The 15,556-nt window shown below is 49.9% G+C and overlaps 4 protein-coding genes across 4 annotated transcripts, besides 32 other annotated features; all 4 read right to left on the reverse strand.

Moving 5' to 3' along the window:
* Positions 1–91: a sequence feature (T-rich).
* Positions 1–15,556: a sequence feature (heterozygous, Esmeraldo-like haplotype).
* Positions 787–811: a sequence feature (AT_rich).
* Positions 987–1,048: a sequence feature (A-rich).
* Positions 1,119–1,148: a microsatellite.
* Positions 1,173–1,197: a microsatellite.
* Positions 1,425–1,446: a sequence feature (AT_rich).
* Positions 1,475–1,519: a sequence feature (A-rich).
* Positions 1,605–1,647: a sequence feature (T-rich).
* Positions 1,750–1,772: a microsatellite.
* Positions 1,966–1,987: a sequence feature (AT_rich).
* Positions 1,988–2,019: a microsatellite.
* On the reverse strand, positions 2,132–4,396 carry Tc00.1047053511313.10 (hypothetical protein, conserved; the record flags this gene model as incomplete). Its single annotated transcript, XM_803260.1, has 1 exon — positions 2,132–4,396. One exon carries the CDS (start codon positions 4,394–4,396, stop codon positions 2,132–2,134), a length of 2,265 nt encoding a protein of 754 aa, XP_808353.1.
* Positions 4,513–4,544: a microsatellite.
* Positions 4,639–4,686: a microsatellite.
* Positions 4,729–4,785: a sequence feature (A-rich).
* Positions 4,804–6,888, reverse strand: Tc00.1047053511313.20 (hypothetical protein, conserved; the record flags this gene model as incomplete). Its single annotated transcript, XM_803261.1, has 1 exon — positions 4,804–6,888. The coding sequence occupies one exon, from the start codon at positions 6,886–6,888 to the stop codon at positions 4,804–4,806; it is 2,085 nt and encodes a 694-aa protein (XP_808354.1).
* Positions 7,023–7,055: a microsatellite.
* Positions 7,056–7,075: a microsatellite.
* Positions 7,160–7,183: a microsatellite.
* Positions 7,341–7,391: a microsatellite.
* Positions 7,402–7,427: a microsatellite.
* Positions 7,439–7,473: a sequence feature (AT_rich).
* Positions 7,508–7,569: a sequence feature (A-rich).
* Positions 7,618–7,676: a sequence feature (A-rich).
* Positions 7,703–7,728: a microsatellite.
* Positions 7,824–7,846: a sequence feature (AT_rich).
* Positions 7,869–7,916: a microsatellite.
* On the reverse strand, positions 8,034–11,570 carry Tc00.1047053511313.30 (formin, putative; the record flags this gene model as incomplete). Its single annotated transcript, XM_803262.1, has 1 exon — positions 8,034–11,570. The coding sequence occupies one exon, from the start codon at positions 11,568–11,570 to the stop codon at positions 8,034–8,036; it is 3,537 nt and encodes a 1,178-aa protein (XP_808355.1).
* Positions 9,537–9,572: a microsatellite.
* Positions 9,600–9,767: a microsatellite.
* Positions 9,840–10,010: a microsatellite.
* Positions 11,634–11,672: a microsatellite.
* Positions 11,709–11,754: a sequence feature (A-rich).
* Positions 11,799–11,840: a sequence feature (CT-rich).
* On the reverse strand, positions 12,255–15,556 carry Tc00.1047053511313.40 (ATP-dependent RNA helicase, putative; the record flags this gene model as incomplete). Its single annotated transcript, XM_803263.1, has 1 exon — positions 12,255–15,556. A coding segment is annotated over one exon (3,302 nt), but the record flags the coding sequence as incomplete, so codon positions are not given.

Genomic DNA, 15,556 nt, shown 5'->3' on the forward strand with positions numbered 1-15,556 from the left:
TTTTTGTTTTTGTTTTTTTGTGTTTTTGGGGAGTTTATTTTTTTTTTTTTTTTCTCTCTCTCTTTTTCTTCACTCTCTCCCTCATCGCTCTGGTGGCAATCGCACCGCACCCGCGCAGGTTTGTGTACAACATGTGGAGTGAGAAGGGGAAGCGGGACTCGTGTCGTCACCATAAATTACATGATGAAATCAATAAAACATCAATACCTCCACCCTTCAACCACCGCCATGTTTCATTGCTGCATCGCCTCTCAGTTGCCGCATTTCCTCAAGGAAATATGCGCCTGGATGAGGCCGTCTCCCCGCAGGGAGGGATGGAGGAAGGGGGCAGGGCGGGTTGAATGCACCGAACGTCCCCCCTCGCTGTAGGGGGGGAGGGCTCCACACACACACACCTGCGCCCATGCAGCAGCCAACACGTCCGGAGGGACCTCGTGGGATGCCCGGGGATCGTCGTGAGCCCGCGGAGTGGCGTCCATGACGTTGAGGGCCCGCAACCGCCGGAGTCCCCGCCGCGTGAAGGGCTGCAGGGAGGGGGGAAGGGGGACGACAGGGAGAAGAGAAAAAAAAAAAGAAACTGCCACCCGCCACCCTCCAACAAATCCTCGTAAAAAAAAAAAAAAAGAGTTAAGCCTTCAACCATAAAAAAAAAAAACACTACCATCCACCCAGACCCCGCCCGGTCGTACATTCTTTCCGCCCACACACACACACACTTCTATTCCTCTTTCACTTTTTTTTTTTTTTTTCGTTGTATCGGCAAAAGACACATGTGCTTTCGCTCCGTAAATAAATAAAAATATATAAATATCAGTAAAAGGAGTGAAGGCACCTCAAGTCCCGCTGCCTGCGTGCCTGCACAAACAAAGATGAGGGTGGAAGAAGTACGTGGATGTGTCCGAAGTTCTTCACATTAAATTCGATCAAAAAAGAAAGAAAAAAATTTTGGCAAAATGCATACAAAAATACACAACAACAACAGCAACAAAAAGAGAAAAAAAAAAGAAATGGAACATGACAAACACAAGCAAAAAAAAAAAAAAAAAAAGACGTAACGTAAACCAATGAATAACAAAATAAGAGGGATGAAGGGAACATAAAGACACTAAAAAACGGCCATATATATTTATATTTATATATATATATATTTTTTTTTATATTTTCAATTATTTATAATAATAATAATAATAATAATAAAGAAGGTTTCATACAAAAATACACCGTAGAGTGCCTCATGAGCACACATAACCGTGGGCAACATGCGTGTGTGTATGTCATGTGTAAATCCCATCAAAAGGCGCCACGAGGGGGAGAAAAGGGGAAAAGGGGAAAGAGGGGTCATCGATGCAGCTCGCCTCCTAATTACAGGCTTAGCAGGAGCTGACAAAATAATAAATTAAACATACAACCACACACAACCACACAAATAAAAATAAAATAAAAAATGAAAAGGGCAAATTTGGCAATACATATCAAAAATAAAAATAAAAATAGAAGAAGAAAAAAAAAAAAAAAGAAATATATATAAATAACACCTTTGCGTGATTCATTCATTTATTGCAAAAGACGTTCCTTGAGCCCATTGTAATCCCCTTGCGTCCTCCTTTTCTTTTTCTTTTTTTTTCCTTTTTTATTCTTTGTTGTTTTGACTTGCTTGTGGGATAAAAAGGGCAGGAAACAAAAAGGGAAAAGTTCATTTTGTTTTCACACATTCCTTGCGTCTTTTCCTTTTCCCTCGGACTCCCAATAATACATATATATATATATATATAACACCAATACGCATGTACAGATGATGTGTTATACATACATTCTTGTATAAATGCCATCATGTGTGATTGTGTGTGTTTTTAGCTTCATGTTTTTTGTTTTTGTTGTTGTGCGGCCCACCGTACGTTCCTTTTTACATCGCCTCCTCTTTTTTCAGCAGCCAATTCCCTTTCTCACCTATGCACCGTCCGTCAGTTTTTTTTTTTTTATTTTTAAAATTTATTTATTTATTTATTTATTTATTTATTTCATTTTATTCTCTGTTTTCTTCTTTTTTTTCCCCCCCTATCTCGGGTGTCGGCACCACCACCACACACAAACAGAAAAAAACACATCCGCATCCCTCTTTCTCTCTCCTTCACTACTTCGTCTCCTCCGTGTGTTGCTGAAAAAGTGGATCAACAATGCGCCGAATCACCCGACGCTCAAAGCCATTGGCGCCAATTGACCGCAGCCGAAGTCCGCCGGTCTCCGGATGGCGCAATAACCCCATCACATCGGCCTCAAAGGCATCCGCAGAGAATTCCCCCAGCCACACCAAATTGCTCTGTGCATTCGTCAACCAGTAGTCCGGCACAAATGGCGAAAGGGTAAATATAAACGGCAGGAACACCGTCTCCAACACCGCCGTCTGCAGCACCTTCGCGTGGTGCAGTGGAGAAAAGCCCGATGCTTCCCCGATATGACCCACCGAGGGCGTAAGGGAAGGATTGCTGGGGGTGAGGCCGTCCGTCAAATCTGAGTACATGGACGGCACTTTTTCGGGTTCACGGCATTCGCCCATGCCATAGAAAGATCCCTCGCAAGAAAAGAAACCTCCAAGTATGTTATTGTTTGACTCCTTGGCCCGTTTTTCCCCTGCAGTGGCGGCGTGAGGTCCGTTCCAGGGCCACTGTCGCAGTCCCCTTTCCGTGAGCCAAATGCGTGTCTGGTTCTGTTGATACACCTCAGCCACGGCACATGCGGCGGCAATTCGGTACACGGATGAAAGACGAAAAACATAACAAAAGTCCGCGGCATGAAGAACATTCTGAAGGATGATCATCAGGTGGCTTTCACGCACGACATTCCCCGCACCTTCCCGCAGTATTTGTTGAAGCTGATTGAGCAGCACTTGGTGACGACGTTCATCCGTGGAAATGATAAGTTGCGCTGTCATTTCATATAATTCAACCCCTTTTTCATGTGTCCACACCGACGGCGTTGAATCGTGATCGCTCTCCTGTGAAGAGGCAACGGTTGGAAAGCAGCACTCCGGCGTGTCTAGCAATGTCAACCCCAATGCAAGGCTAACGCTCTGCTGTGGAGAAAAAAATCCGTACAATGCAGCATACGGGTGGTGTATTTTAATCAAAAATGCGTTTGTCATCCCCACATGACCCAGCTTCATCACAGTGGAGGCAAAAAGAAAACTGAAAAGCTCCTCATCACTGAAGTTCTCCGCCACGTGCGGCTCCGACAAAAACTGATTGGCCGCTAAAACAATATCCGATGCATGGTATGCATTATGAAATGGATTCCCCGGAAAAATGTAATTGACGGCGGTGTTGTAGAAGCAGTACAGCCGCCGCACATTAAAGCCAAACCGCACAGAAAAGTTGTAGCGGAGCAGCACATTCAGACATGTGTACACGTAGGCTTTGGGGCCATAACATTGCCGATAATGCAATATGTCCACATTGGAGGAGTTCACATCCCCTAGAAATGGAACCCCGACGCTGCGGAGTGCCTCCTGGACCTGATCAATCGGGCGAAAAACAGGTGAATGACGCGAAGAAGAACGGGAAAAAATTGGTCCCTGACTTGTTAATCGCCCATCAAGAGAGAACGCTGGCATGCCTTCACCAAAGTCACCGTTGCTTCCAATGTCAAGGATTGAGACGCCATTCCGAAGGGGTGGTGCTCCAGTGCGATGACTCACAGTCGATGCGCCATGGATGCTGTCTGGGAGTATTGAATACGACTGGTTTTCGCTGCCGTGACTGTCGCCACATCCGAGCGGGTTGGTTTCGCTCCCGCGGTACGGTTTGCCGCGGCCCAGTGGTTTCGCAATACCACGGTGAAAAATGCTTGGTGCCCACACAGATGACAGTTGAAGAACGGAAAGTGCTTCCTTTTCGGTTTTGACGTCCTCACCAGGACCGGTACTTCTTGGTGACAGCAAAAGCCTATTCATTTCATGCTGCAATAAGTTTTGTGTATTGGTTTCGGCAGCGTTTGCTGCTCTTGGGGAAGCTCGATTTAATTTCCCAATGCTCGCTGGTGTGTTCACACGGAATGATTCCGTCGTTGAAGAAAAGGTGGTGCATGGATTCCCTTGCGTCTCCGGGGCCCAGTAAACCCCGTGTTCAATGTATTCGTCACCGCACTCTGTTAGCGTTTCCTGAGACGTCGGGGTGAGGACGGACTCACCAACTGCATCCACAAGCGGTCGCAGCGATTGCGGCTCCAACAGTGAGGCCTCCAAAGCCTGATATTGTTCATTCATCCAATTATTAAACTCATCCAGGCTTGTCGACTCCGCAAGACGCTTCCTTAGCTGGGCAATGAATAAAGCCATGAGTCGCTCATTGGGCCTGGCATCCGCAATGCGCTTCACTGGGACATGCGCTGCAGGTGCCTTCATTGTACACAAGATAAGAAGAAAAAAAAAAAAACACTGGCCCCCTTTTTTACTAACCCCTTCTTTTTTGCTTGGCTGTTTGTGTGTTCGCTGTTGCCTTCGTACACCACCCCCTCCTTTTGTTGTTGTTGTTATTATTATTATTATTATTCTGCGTGCTTGTGTGTTGCTCCTTTGGCGCTGGATGGCCACTGCTTCCCCCCAACTGCAACGAGATATATAACGTCGGGTGTGTGGGTGTTGCCAAAAAAAAAAAAAAAAAGTGAGAAAAAAAAAAAAAAAAGAGAAAAAAACTGGGGAAAGACCGTCAGTCACGTGACATCAGGAGAAGTTGTGAAAAGAAAATAAAAAGAGAGACAAACAGACAGAAAGAGAAAAAAGAAAAAAAAAGATGCATACGGAGTGACGTGTCACGCCCTTCTCTTCTCCAGCTTGAACTCCAGTGTGTAGCGGCGCCACGTGTCCTTCACAGCGGCAAGTCTTTCGGCAGCGTTGTCGTAGCGACGGCGGGCTGCGCGATTCCCCAGGACAATCAGTCGGGTGGGTGTGCCGATGCAGAAAAGCGGTGCCCGCAGAAGGTGCTGGTGTCCATCCACATACGCGGACTCGGCGGCAGCGCAAAGGGCGTGGGCGAAACAAAATGAACTCTCACGCAGCGCCCGCTCCACACTCATCGTCTCACCAGCGCTGTCCGGGCGTCCACGCTTTCTACTGACTCCACCATGGCCGTCGCCACCGCCGCCATCCCTGTTGTCGTCTATATTGCCGACCTTCTCCCTCACAGTGTGACGGTGTTGTGACGGCGTTGGGGAGTCATGGAGTGCCACCTCCGCGTCATCCAAGTCGTGTGACGGCAGCACAATCACAAAAAGCAGTGACGGATCGTCCTCGCCGTCGTGACAAGCAAGCGCACCTTGCAGCAAACATGTCTGTAGACGCTGCAACACGGCCGTGACAAAGGGTGGGTTCACTTCATAGTGGCCGGCCACGAATGAGAGGTCAAAAAAGGAGCCAAGGCTACCAAAATAGTAATCCGTATCCGGAAAAAGAGAACCGAAATGCGAGAGTTGTGCGTTGATGGGGCTGGCAAACGCCTCACACTGCACATCGAAGGCCTCACACAGCTGTCGCATGACGAGAGGTGGAACGGCGGCATGTGGGCCTTGATTGTAGCCCATTTCCCCAAAAAGAGAGCGGTAGCGCAGAAGCATTGTGAAGGCACGTAAGAAAAACGGCTCAGATGTCATGAAAACATGCAAACCATCGGATACACTTGTCCTCTGCTGCGTCACTGCGTATTGCCATACATCCCGTGCAGACTCCACTCCGCGTCCATTGACGGCAGTCCCTTCCCGTTCCCTTTGGAGACGTGCATCCCACAACAGCGACAACCGCTCGACAGTACGCTGAAGCACTTCAATCGCTCGGCCCCCGTAGCGCAACGTCACACAGTCTTGCGTCATGCGTACCTCCACCAGCCCTGATAAAGTCATGCCTGGTTCGTCACAGCACGAGCGTCGCGCCAGGCACCGCTCGCTCAGTTTCTTTCGAAGCCCGCGCACATAGTGACCCATGCGGACCGTCACATTCTTGGAAAACCCCTTCATTTTATTTGCCGTCACCATCGTCTTCTCGCGTGGGAGACGAATCCCCCGCAACGCGAGTGTGGCCGCAACAAAAAGGCATGTTGACGTTCCGCGGATGTTATTAAACTCGTCTGCTGGAAGAAGCGGATCAAAATACACCGGCCTCGGCGGCTCTAAGATGATGTCTTCACGGTCCACACGCCTAGAATCCATAGTAGATGGCTCCGTCGGCGCAATTTCCACCCAATACTGCCCACCAGCCATGTCCGCCACGTCCACGACGGTGTACAGCGTGGCGTCGTGGACGTGGCGGAGACGGACCGTCTCGCCGCGGTCAAGAAGCGTCACGGTGTCACGGGTTGCCCGCACCCCCGTCGTTTCGTTTAGGCTCTGCATCACCCAGCGCGCGGGAAGCTCTCGGGCAACCTGCGGAGCCATCAGCAACCGGCCACGGCCAGCGGTGTCGTCGATGGCCGTGAATGCCCCGTGCCAACAAAAGGCCTCCTCCAACGCGCGAGAGAGATCGAGAAAGGCGTCGTGACGGTCCAATTCGTCATCTGCGCTTATGCGAGCCGCAAGCACCTCCTCCTCCGCACACGAGATTGTGTCCACACCGCCCTTGCGACGCACACCGCCATCTGTATTCTTCGTGTCATTCCTAGCGTCGGCAGCGTCTTCCGGCGTTTGGCCCGTGACAAGCGACCTACCACGCCGTGGCGTGAGGCCCCGCAAAAGAAATGCGGAGCGGGAGCCAAGGCGAATGTTGTACTGAATGGAGTCACATGACAAAACACAGGCTGCCTTACGACCCGCGCCACTCAGCACCAAGCAGACACGTGCGATATCGGCAATTGACTCGTCAGCCCCGAAGCAATCATCCACCCCCTCCCTTCTCGTCCTCACCTGCATTTGCCCAATGACAATAACGCTGCCAGCACGCCTTAATTTCGTCGGTCTATGTATTTATATGTATGTGTATCCCGCCTGTCGGAGTCACGAACGATGGACGTACGCATACACACACACGCACACCCTTCTTATTCCTCTCTCCCTCTTTCTCTCTCTCTCTCTCTCTCTGTGTGTGTGTGTGTGTGTGCAAACCGAGCATGCATAAAAGCAGATGGAAGGAAACAAACAAACAAAAAACAGGAGTTGGCGTCGCAGTAAAATAAACACGCAGAAAAAAAAAAAAAAAAAAAAAGAATTAAAGTTCGCATTCAAGGCGGAATGGACACGTACCGCAGACTCAAATAATACCAAACACCACAACAAAACAACAAACATATAAATATATTCACAACGAGTACGCTACGAAGAAAAAAGGAGAAAACACATATATATATATATAGAAGAAAAAGAAAAAATATATAAATAAATATAAATAAATATAAATAAATAAATAAATAAATAAAACCATACAGCAAAAAGAAAAAAAAAAAAAGAAAAAAGTGGAACGCACATATATATTTTTTTTACATATTTTTATATAAAAAACAACAACCCCAACAAAGGGGGAAGAGGGGGGGGGAAAAAAAAAAAAAAAAAAAAGACCCGATGAAAAATGTAAAAAAAAAAAAGGAAAAAAAAAAACATAATATTTCGCGTCAACAGTCAAGCAACCAACGAATGGATTTTTTGAAAAAATAATAATAAAATAAAATAAACCATAAAAAAAAAAAAAGAAAAAAAAAAAGAAATTTCAAAGTACAAACACATAAAACCAAAATAAATAAATAAATAAATAAATAATCGCCGTTTTATTCTTCTTCACCGGGTCTCTCTTCTCTCTTCTCTCCCTCTCTCTCTTTATTTGCCATACACACAAGCAACGCAAAAACAAAACCAAAAAATAAAAAAAATAAAAAATCTCAACAGCACACACACACAAAATATATAAATAAGTAAATATATATATATATATATATGTATGTATATATCTCGTCACTTTAAACCTCATATATACAAGAGAAACGACAAGGGTTGGACGCAGACAATAAAAATAAAAATGAAATTCGTTCTGTTTTTCTTATTGTTGTTATTTTAAAGATGCATGCCTACTGGAAGAGTAATAGACGGGGTTCAGAACAAGTTTCACCATTGCTGGAGTTGCTGCAGGACCCATTGTTAAGGCTCTCCGTCCTCCTCCCTACTCCGCGGCCATTGCCCACCGTACCTCTCCTATCACTCTTGGCCATCAGGGCATATGGGGCTGGAGAAGATGGCTTGCTTCGCTCTTTTTCTACTTTTATTTTGGATTCTTGTAATGAATGTTGTACCTTGTGCGACTCGTTAACATTCACCCTCGAATTGGGGTCTTCCGTGACATTCTCTGAATTCTCCGCATCTTTTGCCGCCAACTTCGATAGTCGCATTTGTTTCGCTGCCAACTGGTCTCTCTTTCTGTTATACTTCTTCGCAAAGTTTGCCAGGCACCGCATCGTGTCATTCATAGAAAAAGAACTGGAATTTTCGCAGAAATAAGCCGGCATCAACTCAATTTTCGCATTCAACTCGCTCATCAGCTGCTCGACATGATCCAGCGCTGGAAAGGCGGTGTAGATAAACTTCCCAAGCTTCGTTGTCCATGGCTTGTCATCCGGAATCGCACGCACAAGTGACGCACACTTCTGCAGACGAGCGCGACCGGATTTAAGCTCCCCAGCGACCCCGGATACATCAAAGTTTGATGCGTTTTCCGCCGCCGACAACAGTTCCTCCGTCCAATTGTGCAGGGCCGGGTCCTGCTGGTCGATGATCTCAACCAAATAATCCAAAAGAACCCGGTTGTTGTTTGTTGTCGGAAATTCAATAATTTGCGGTAGTTGCGTCACACGAAATCCTTTCGCCTCCTGAAATCGACTACCCGTGTTTAAAAAATTGCTTACTGCAAGAACAACCTGTAACAAGCGGGGCAATTGCGTGGACTCCATCACAGCAGACACTCCCTCTAGCGTGCGGCAAATTTTCACCTCAAGGTCATCAATACGCCCTTTGAATTCGTTCTTTAAATTCCAACATTGCAAACGCTCGGCGTAATGCCCAATTTTCATCGTCATCATAAAAAAGCGTACAGGTATGCTCAGTTGATGTAGTCGCGCAACGCTCGCCTTTGGATTGCGCCTCATCCATGCTTCAATAGGCCGAAGATCTTCGGCGTGGGGAATAATCTTGACAAGGCCTGAAATGTGCTCCTCACCAAGAGTCAGCTCATCAAATGTACGCACACTTGCCTCAATAGTCTGTATAGGAAGCCGCAGAAATTGAAGCACAATGCCCACATTCCGCTCACGATTGGGATCGATAATAACCTCCTTCATCACCAGCGTTTCCCGTTCCATTGGTTTCTTCTCCACCCGCCTAAACTCATTAGCCAATTCCTTGCGGTACAGCTCGGGAAGTACAATAGATTCTTTGGCTTTGAATACTGACACCTTCGAAATATTTTTTACCACATCGATGGGAATACTACGCGTAGGACCAGTTTGTGCGGGTCTTGATTTCGCCTTGGGCGGTGGCGGCGGCGGTGGCGGTGGAAGCCCAGACTTTGCTCCAGCTCCCGGTGGCGGCGGTGGCGGCGGTGGCGGCGGTGGCGGTGAAAGTCCAGACTTTGCTCCAGCGCCCGGTGGTGGCGGCGGTGGCGGTGGAAGTCCAGACTTTGCTCCAGCGCCCGGTGGTGGCGGCGGTGGCGGTGGAAGTCCAGACTTTGCTCCAGCGCCCGGTGGTGGCGGCGGTGGCGGTGGAAGTCCAGACTTTGCTCCAGCGCCCGGTGGCGGCGGCGGTGGCGGTGGAAGTCCAGACTTTGCTCCAGCGCCCGGTGGTGGCGGCGGTGGCGGTGGAAGTCCAGACTTTGCTCCAGCGCCCGGTGGTGGCGGCGGTGGCGGTGGAAGTCCAGACTTTGCTCCAGCGCCCGGTGGTGGCGGCGGTGGCGGTGGAAGTCCAGACTTTGCTCCAGCGCCCGGCGGCGGTGGCGGTGGCGGTGGAAGTCCAGACTTTGCTCCAGCGCCCGGTGGTGGCGGCGGTGGCGGTGGCGGAAGCCCGGAGCTCGCTGCGATACCTCGCAGGGATGGTGCAGCTGGATAAATGCCATCTATGCCACTTGTTGGCAGTGATGGAGGCATTGTGAGCCCACGAGAGGTCGAGGACCTATTTTCGGACGATCTGCCCTGTTTGGTTGGACTAAATGCAGATTTGATGGCAGCAACGCTCTGTGGCGACAAGGGCTCATCATCTGTCTCATCATCTAAATTGTTCAAGGCATACACGCTACCACCTCTTGGCATCTTGCCCATCCATAAATCTGCTGGTTCCCGCATAATCTCGGGTAATTCCGTTTTCTTAGGCCGTAGTTCCATTGCTGTCTCACCCTTCTCATGTGCATTTTGCTGTTTCAAATGAGAAGGCAATTCGACGTGCGATAACGCCAAATCCGTTGGGCGAAAAACATATGTCGTTTTGCTGAAGGGAGACTTTGCTTCTCGATCGCCTTCATCAGGGCTCCTCGAACGCGCAGTATGAGGGAACAAAGATACGGCATTATCGGGGCAAGCAATGCTGACTACGGAGGGGTAACGTTTCAATTGTCGCCGTTCCCTCTTTCTAAAAAAACTTTTCTTGGGCGATGCAATGAGGGCCTCAAGATTTCTTCGGGTCTCTTTTTGTGCCGGCACCTGCTGAAGATACAGTCGAGCCTGGTTCAAGTCTCCGTCTGTGAGCCTTAATGCATCCTCAATGTCCTTTATTGTGCGTCCTTCAAACTCTGTTTGCAGTGCCTGTGCCTTTGTGATCTCCAGCGATTTCTCCAGAAGGCCAATGTAGTCCTGAACCTTTATCATATCCTGCTCAGACATACTTTCACCGCAGCGCATCAGCCGCTGGGCTGGTGCTCCGTTTGCCATCTCCATCTTCATTGTAAGGACAGACAACGCCCCCTGTGCGTCCCCCTTTGTGGCGTTGAGTGCATGAATGATCTCTCCCTCCCATAAAGGGGAGAGGTCCAGAAGCTTCATGATCCGCCTCACCGCGTGCTTCGAGCCGTACTGCAGCTTTGGCCGATCTCCAACGTCGCTAATGCTTCCACTTCGGGATCGCTCGGCCGAAGGCAGCAGTGGCTCGCCCCGCTGTTCTCGATCCTCCCACTCACTCTGAAGAATGGCCAACACCAGTTCGCGATCACCCTCCGAGGCAACAGCCACCTCCCGTACACGTGCCGGGGGCACGCCAAAGACTTCGCTCAAGCACAGGACCTCCTTTGAGCTTATTACTGTGACCTCCTTCTGGTCGCTGACAACAGCTGCGGCTTCATCGCTGGAGGACTGGGTTCTCGATAATGTCGAGGATAATCCTCCGTGAGTGCCCCCATTCGTGAGGAACAGTTGTGATAATTTTCCTTGAAGATATTGGGATGAACCCATTTGCGAGAAATTCAAACTACAGTGCCTTTGCTTCTGCATCGTGGATGCAATACGCGGCAGCTTCTCCCTCTCAATTCCCTTGTCACCCAACGTCGTCAGGCCATTCTGCTGCTTCTCCTGGGTACCGTTGTTGGCAGCCACGAGACCGCCAGCGGAATCTTCCTCCAGTGGGTTCGGCATCACGTGCTAAAAGCAGGCCAAAATATATTTATTGTTTCCCCCCACCTCGCACACAAACACTAAATGTATATATAAATATATATATATATATATATATGTGTACAGGACCTGGAAAGACAATGATGTGGCACACGAGATAAGAAGAAGAAGGAGAGAAAAAAAGAAAAAAAAAAGAAAAAAAAAACACACGTTGAGAGAGTGGTGCAATGGCTCTGCAAACATTCGCGCCTTCTTCTCCTTTTCCTCCTTCTCCTCGTTTCCTTTTCCTCCAACAGACACGACAAAAAGTGGTTTAGGGTCGGTGTAGGAGCCCCTCGCAATGAACGGAATTCTGCCCGTATTGTTTTGAGGCACCTGCACCGGACGAGTGGCACGACCCCTTCAAGCGCACTGATGTCTTCCCCGCCTGCTCCCTTGACAACACCGCACAACTGTGGGTGCGTTGTGGTTCGTTGCCTTTGTTTTCTCTTTTCCCCCACGTTCCCCCCTCTTCCGCAGCAAAATACTTCTTTTATCATGTTAATCCTCATTATTATCATTCTTTGGTCCCCTCTCTCCCTCTGGCGCGGCACCACCACCGTCGAGCGTACAGTATAAAAAAAAGGAAAAGGAAAGAACAAAAAAAAGGCGCATTCAACAAAACAAAGAAACAAGCGCGTTATTTTCTCCTTTTTCAATGTGACTTCATTCCGCAGTGAAGACAACGTCCACCTCCGCGTCCGCAATGTAGCGCGCTGCGATCACCGCCACCGTCATCTTCAGCGTCTCCAGGTCCTCCCCGTCCACATCATGCAGCGGGAACGACAGGGTGCCGGAAATGCGCCAAAAGGATGATGGTTTTGCGCTGGATGCCTTCAGCGCTGCCCCACTATTCACGCAATCCACGGAATCCTCTTCATTGCCGGTGCCACCCGGCAAATTCTCCGGCGTCACCACACTCAACGCCATCAAGCGCTCCGGCAAATTTGGACGCCCCTCATGTCGCACAACACACGGCATCCACCACGGGCCCAGCGAATCGCCGCAATGCTCCGAAGATGACGATGACGGTGGTAGTGTACATGCGATGTGACCTTCCACGCGCACCAAGAAGGCATGTGCACCGTCCACCTCCTCTACGGTTCCTGTGGCTGAGAGTGAAATCACACGTGGAATTGCCGCGGCCTCGACACGCAGGCGAGACAAAAGGAATTCAGTCTCTTCCACCGCACGGCTCACATTGCCATGCCGCTGCAAGGATGTCAACAACATGTGTGAAAGTTCATTCCATGCACCTTCCGCTGCTGGTGTCTCATGTTGGGCGCACAACTCCTGCAACCGTTCAAGAGACCATGACGCTTTTGCCGTTGTTGTTGTTGTCGTTAGAACCTCGAGCAGAGTCCTTGAGTCCTGTACACACGGAAGTTGCAACAACGGATCTTCAAATCCCCAGGTACGCCGTTCAATCTGTGAAGAGAGACGCATCAAATAACGGGCCTGTTTCCATTGGGTCCTGCCGTCAAATATCACACAAGCACCTCGTACCACATTCAGTACGGATGGCAAAAGGACGTAAAGGTCCTCCCGCAGCCGCTCCGCTACCGTACTTGGGATGTTAAGAAGCAGCTGCGGGTCGATAGCGGCCGTCGATGGCGAAGCAAATGGATGAGTTACAGCCATTCTTCTTTCCTCCTCCTCATGTCCCGCCATATATGAGTCATGCACAAACATCCTGGCACAGTGCGCAAGAATAAGCATTTGGACCTTCGTCCAGCCCCTACTAAAATCCAGGTCCACGTACTGCACATCGTAGCCCTTGGGAAATGCCCGAGCAATGGTCTGCAAGGCCTGCATCTCGGCATCATCCGTGATACGGGCAGCGTCACCCACGTACTCCGGTGTCAACTCTACACAAGATGAGACAATCAACCGCCACACGCCCGCCACGGTAGATACACGAATGCCGGATTTTGCCTCTTCAATGGCCTCAATAGTTCCCACAGTGATGCCATGATTCGACAGCGCAATACCCCGCGTAGTTGGCCGAACCGTTACCGTCTCATCCCCATCACCCTCCGTCACAACCACGCAGCCCGCCTGCTGTAAAGAGGCAATCACGGACCGAGCAAACTCCGAGGCATACGCTGGGATATCCTCTTTAGAGGGCACGCCGTAGAATTGTAGGTTCGTGCGCAAATGGTACAGAAAGTAATGACTTTGCAGGATGCGCAAAACGCCCGGCATGTCACTTGCTCGCCCTTGCGCCACGGCGGCGTTTACGGCGTCACAAAAATCGTTCGGGTACCGCAAGTATGACTCAAGTGGCAGTGGGTCATTCAGTAGTCTGCCCCACACCCAACGCCGTGCGGCGCGGCAATAAACGACTGCCTCATTAAGTGCTCGAGATGTCATTTGTAGAAGTTCGGACACGGAACAGTCACCACCAGATGCGTTGACGAATTTGCTGGCAACGCCAAGTCGCTCCGCAGCGCACACGAATGCCGTCCCAAACAGTGCAGCCGGCAACCTCCATGCCGACTCAAAAGTACAGACAAGCACTAATGGAAGCACCGCCTCTGTCTCCGGGTGCCGTGCTGGTTTCTCTATATGCCCGATGATGATCAACTCATCTAGCAGGCTTGTCCCACGATGCATGTAAGCCACTCCGGCTGAAAGAAGCAGCGCAATATTCTGATCTTCTACATCTTCGCATACCGCTTCAGGAACAAAGTCTCGGCAGCGGAGAACTATGCGTTTTGCAAGCTCCTCGGCTTCTCGCGCGGAGGGAACAAACACAACGTTTGGAGTCGATGCGTAACGCACCTTCTGTAGTTCCTTTAGTGCAGAGACAGTGGCTGCCTCGTACCGACTGCGGGCCCCTCCTTGCTCCAAAGCCTCCAGACGCACATGTAATTGCCGGTAGGAATTACCATAATTGTATTGCCGCGCTGCCGGGATCTTCATCCATCGTGACACCTCGGTGCAGCTTATCAGTGGGTATGAGAGGGCAAGAAGACGCGCAGGCTTCTGCCCATTGTTTACCAAGTAAGGCTTTGAAAGCAAACGTGCCAAGCATTCCTCCATCCAACGACCCTCCGGTGCACGAATAAGATGAACACAGTCAGCAATGATGTGAGTCACGCTCAGAAGGCAATCCACCGCACCTTGACGTAACAACGGCGCCAAACCGCTACCACTTGCGATAATAATAGTGGCCTGATAAACCTTTTCTGCCTTCAGCGTCGTCTCCTCACCAAATGGCTCTAATTTTTCCACCCGCTGCTTCAAACCCTCACCGAATTTGAGCCGCCAGTCTTGAAAACGACGCATGGCGCACGCCTCATGTGCCGTGAGGTACAGAATTTTTCGCTTAGCAGCAGGCACAGCTTTTTCAGCCATAGACGTCTCCTCCGATGCGCCCATGTTCGTCTCTAATAGGGCCCCTTCCAGAAGAAACTGCAAAATAAAGAGCTCAGCAATTGCCGTCTTACCACCGCCGGGTGGCAGCGCTGCAAAGATGTTCTCCGAAGGATACGCCATGATGGGCGTCACGAGGTCGCGCTGCGCCGGGAAGAACTCGGTGAAGGGAAACAACTTATCTGCTGATGCCTCCAAGCCGTACGGTTGAAGCGTCGCGAAGACATCCCGTGCCGTTTCATCCTCCAGGGCAGAGGGACGTTGTTGCATCTCCAACAGCGGCGGGGCGATGTCCGGCAGTCTTACGTTCATCAAACAAACGGCGACAGAGCACTCGGCTCCAAGCCAATACAAGGATTGGCACCTCACGAAGTAGTGAGTTGGCTTCGGCTCAATAATTGGCACCACGATCGTTGGGGCGGAGAGCGTTTCGCCTCCACGCAAAGCCTCCCCAGTCATGTGCAGCTGCTCATGGTGAAGAATGCGGCCGTTGGTGTGTTCAATCGTGAGGAGAAGTTCACCAGCCGTCTGGCTATGTACTTCCTCGTTGTATGTAAAGTCTGGCGTGATGTCGACATCAACGTACAGCA

This window comes from Trypanosoma cruzi, genomic scaffold (genome assembly GCF_000209065.1).
Source record: "Trypanosoma cruzi strain CL Brener 1047053517089 genomic scaffold, whole genome shotgun sequence".
Classification (NCBI taxonomy): domain Eukaryota; phylum Euglenozoa; class Kinetoplastea; order Trypanosomatida; family Trypanosomatidae; genus Trypanosoma; species Trypanosoma cruzi.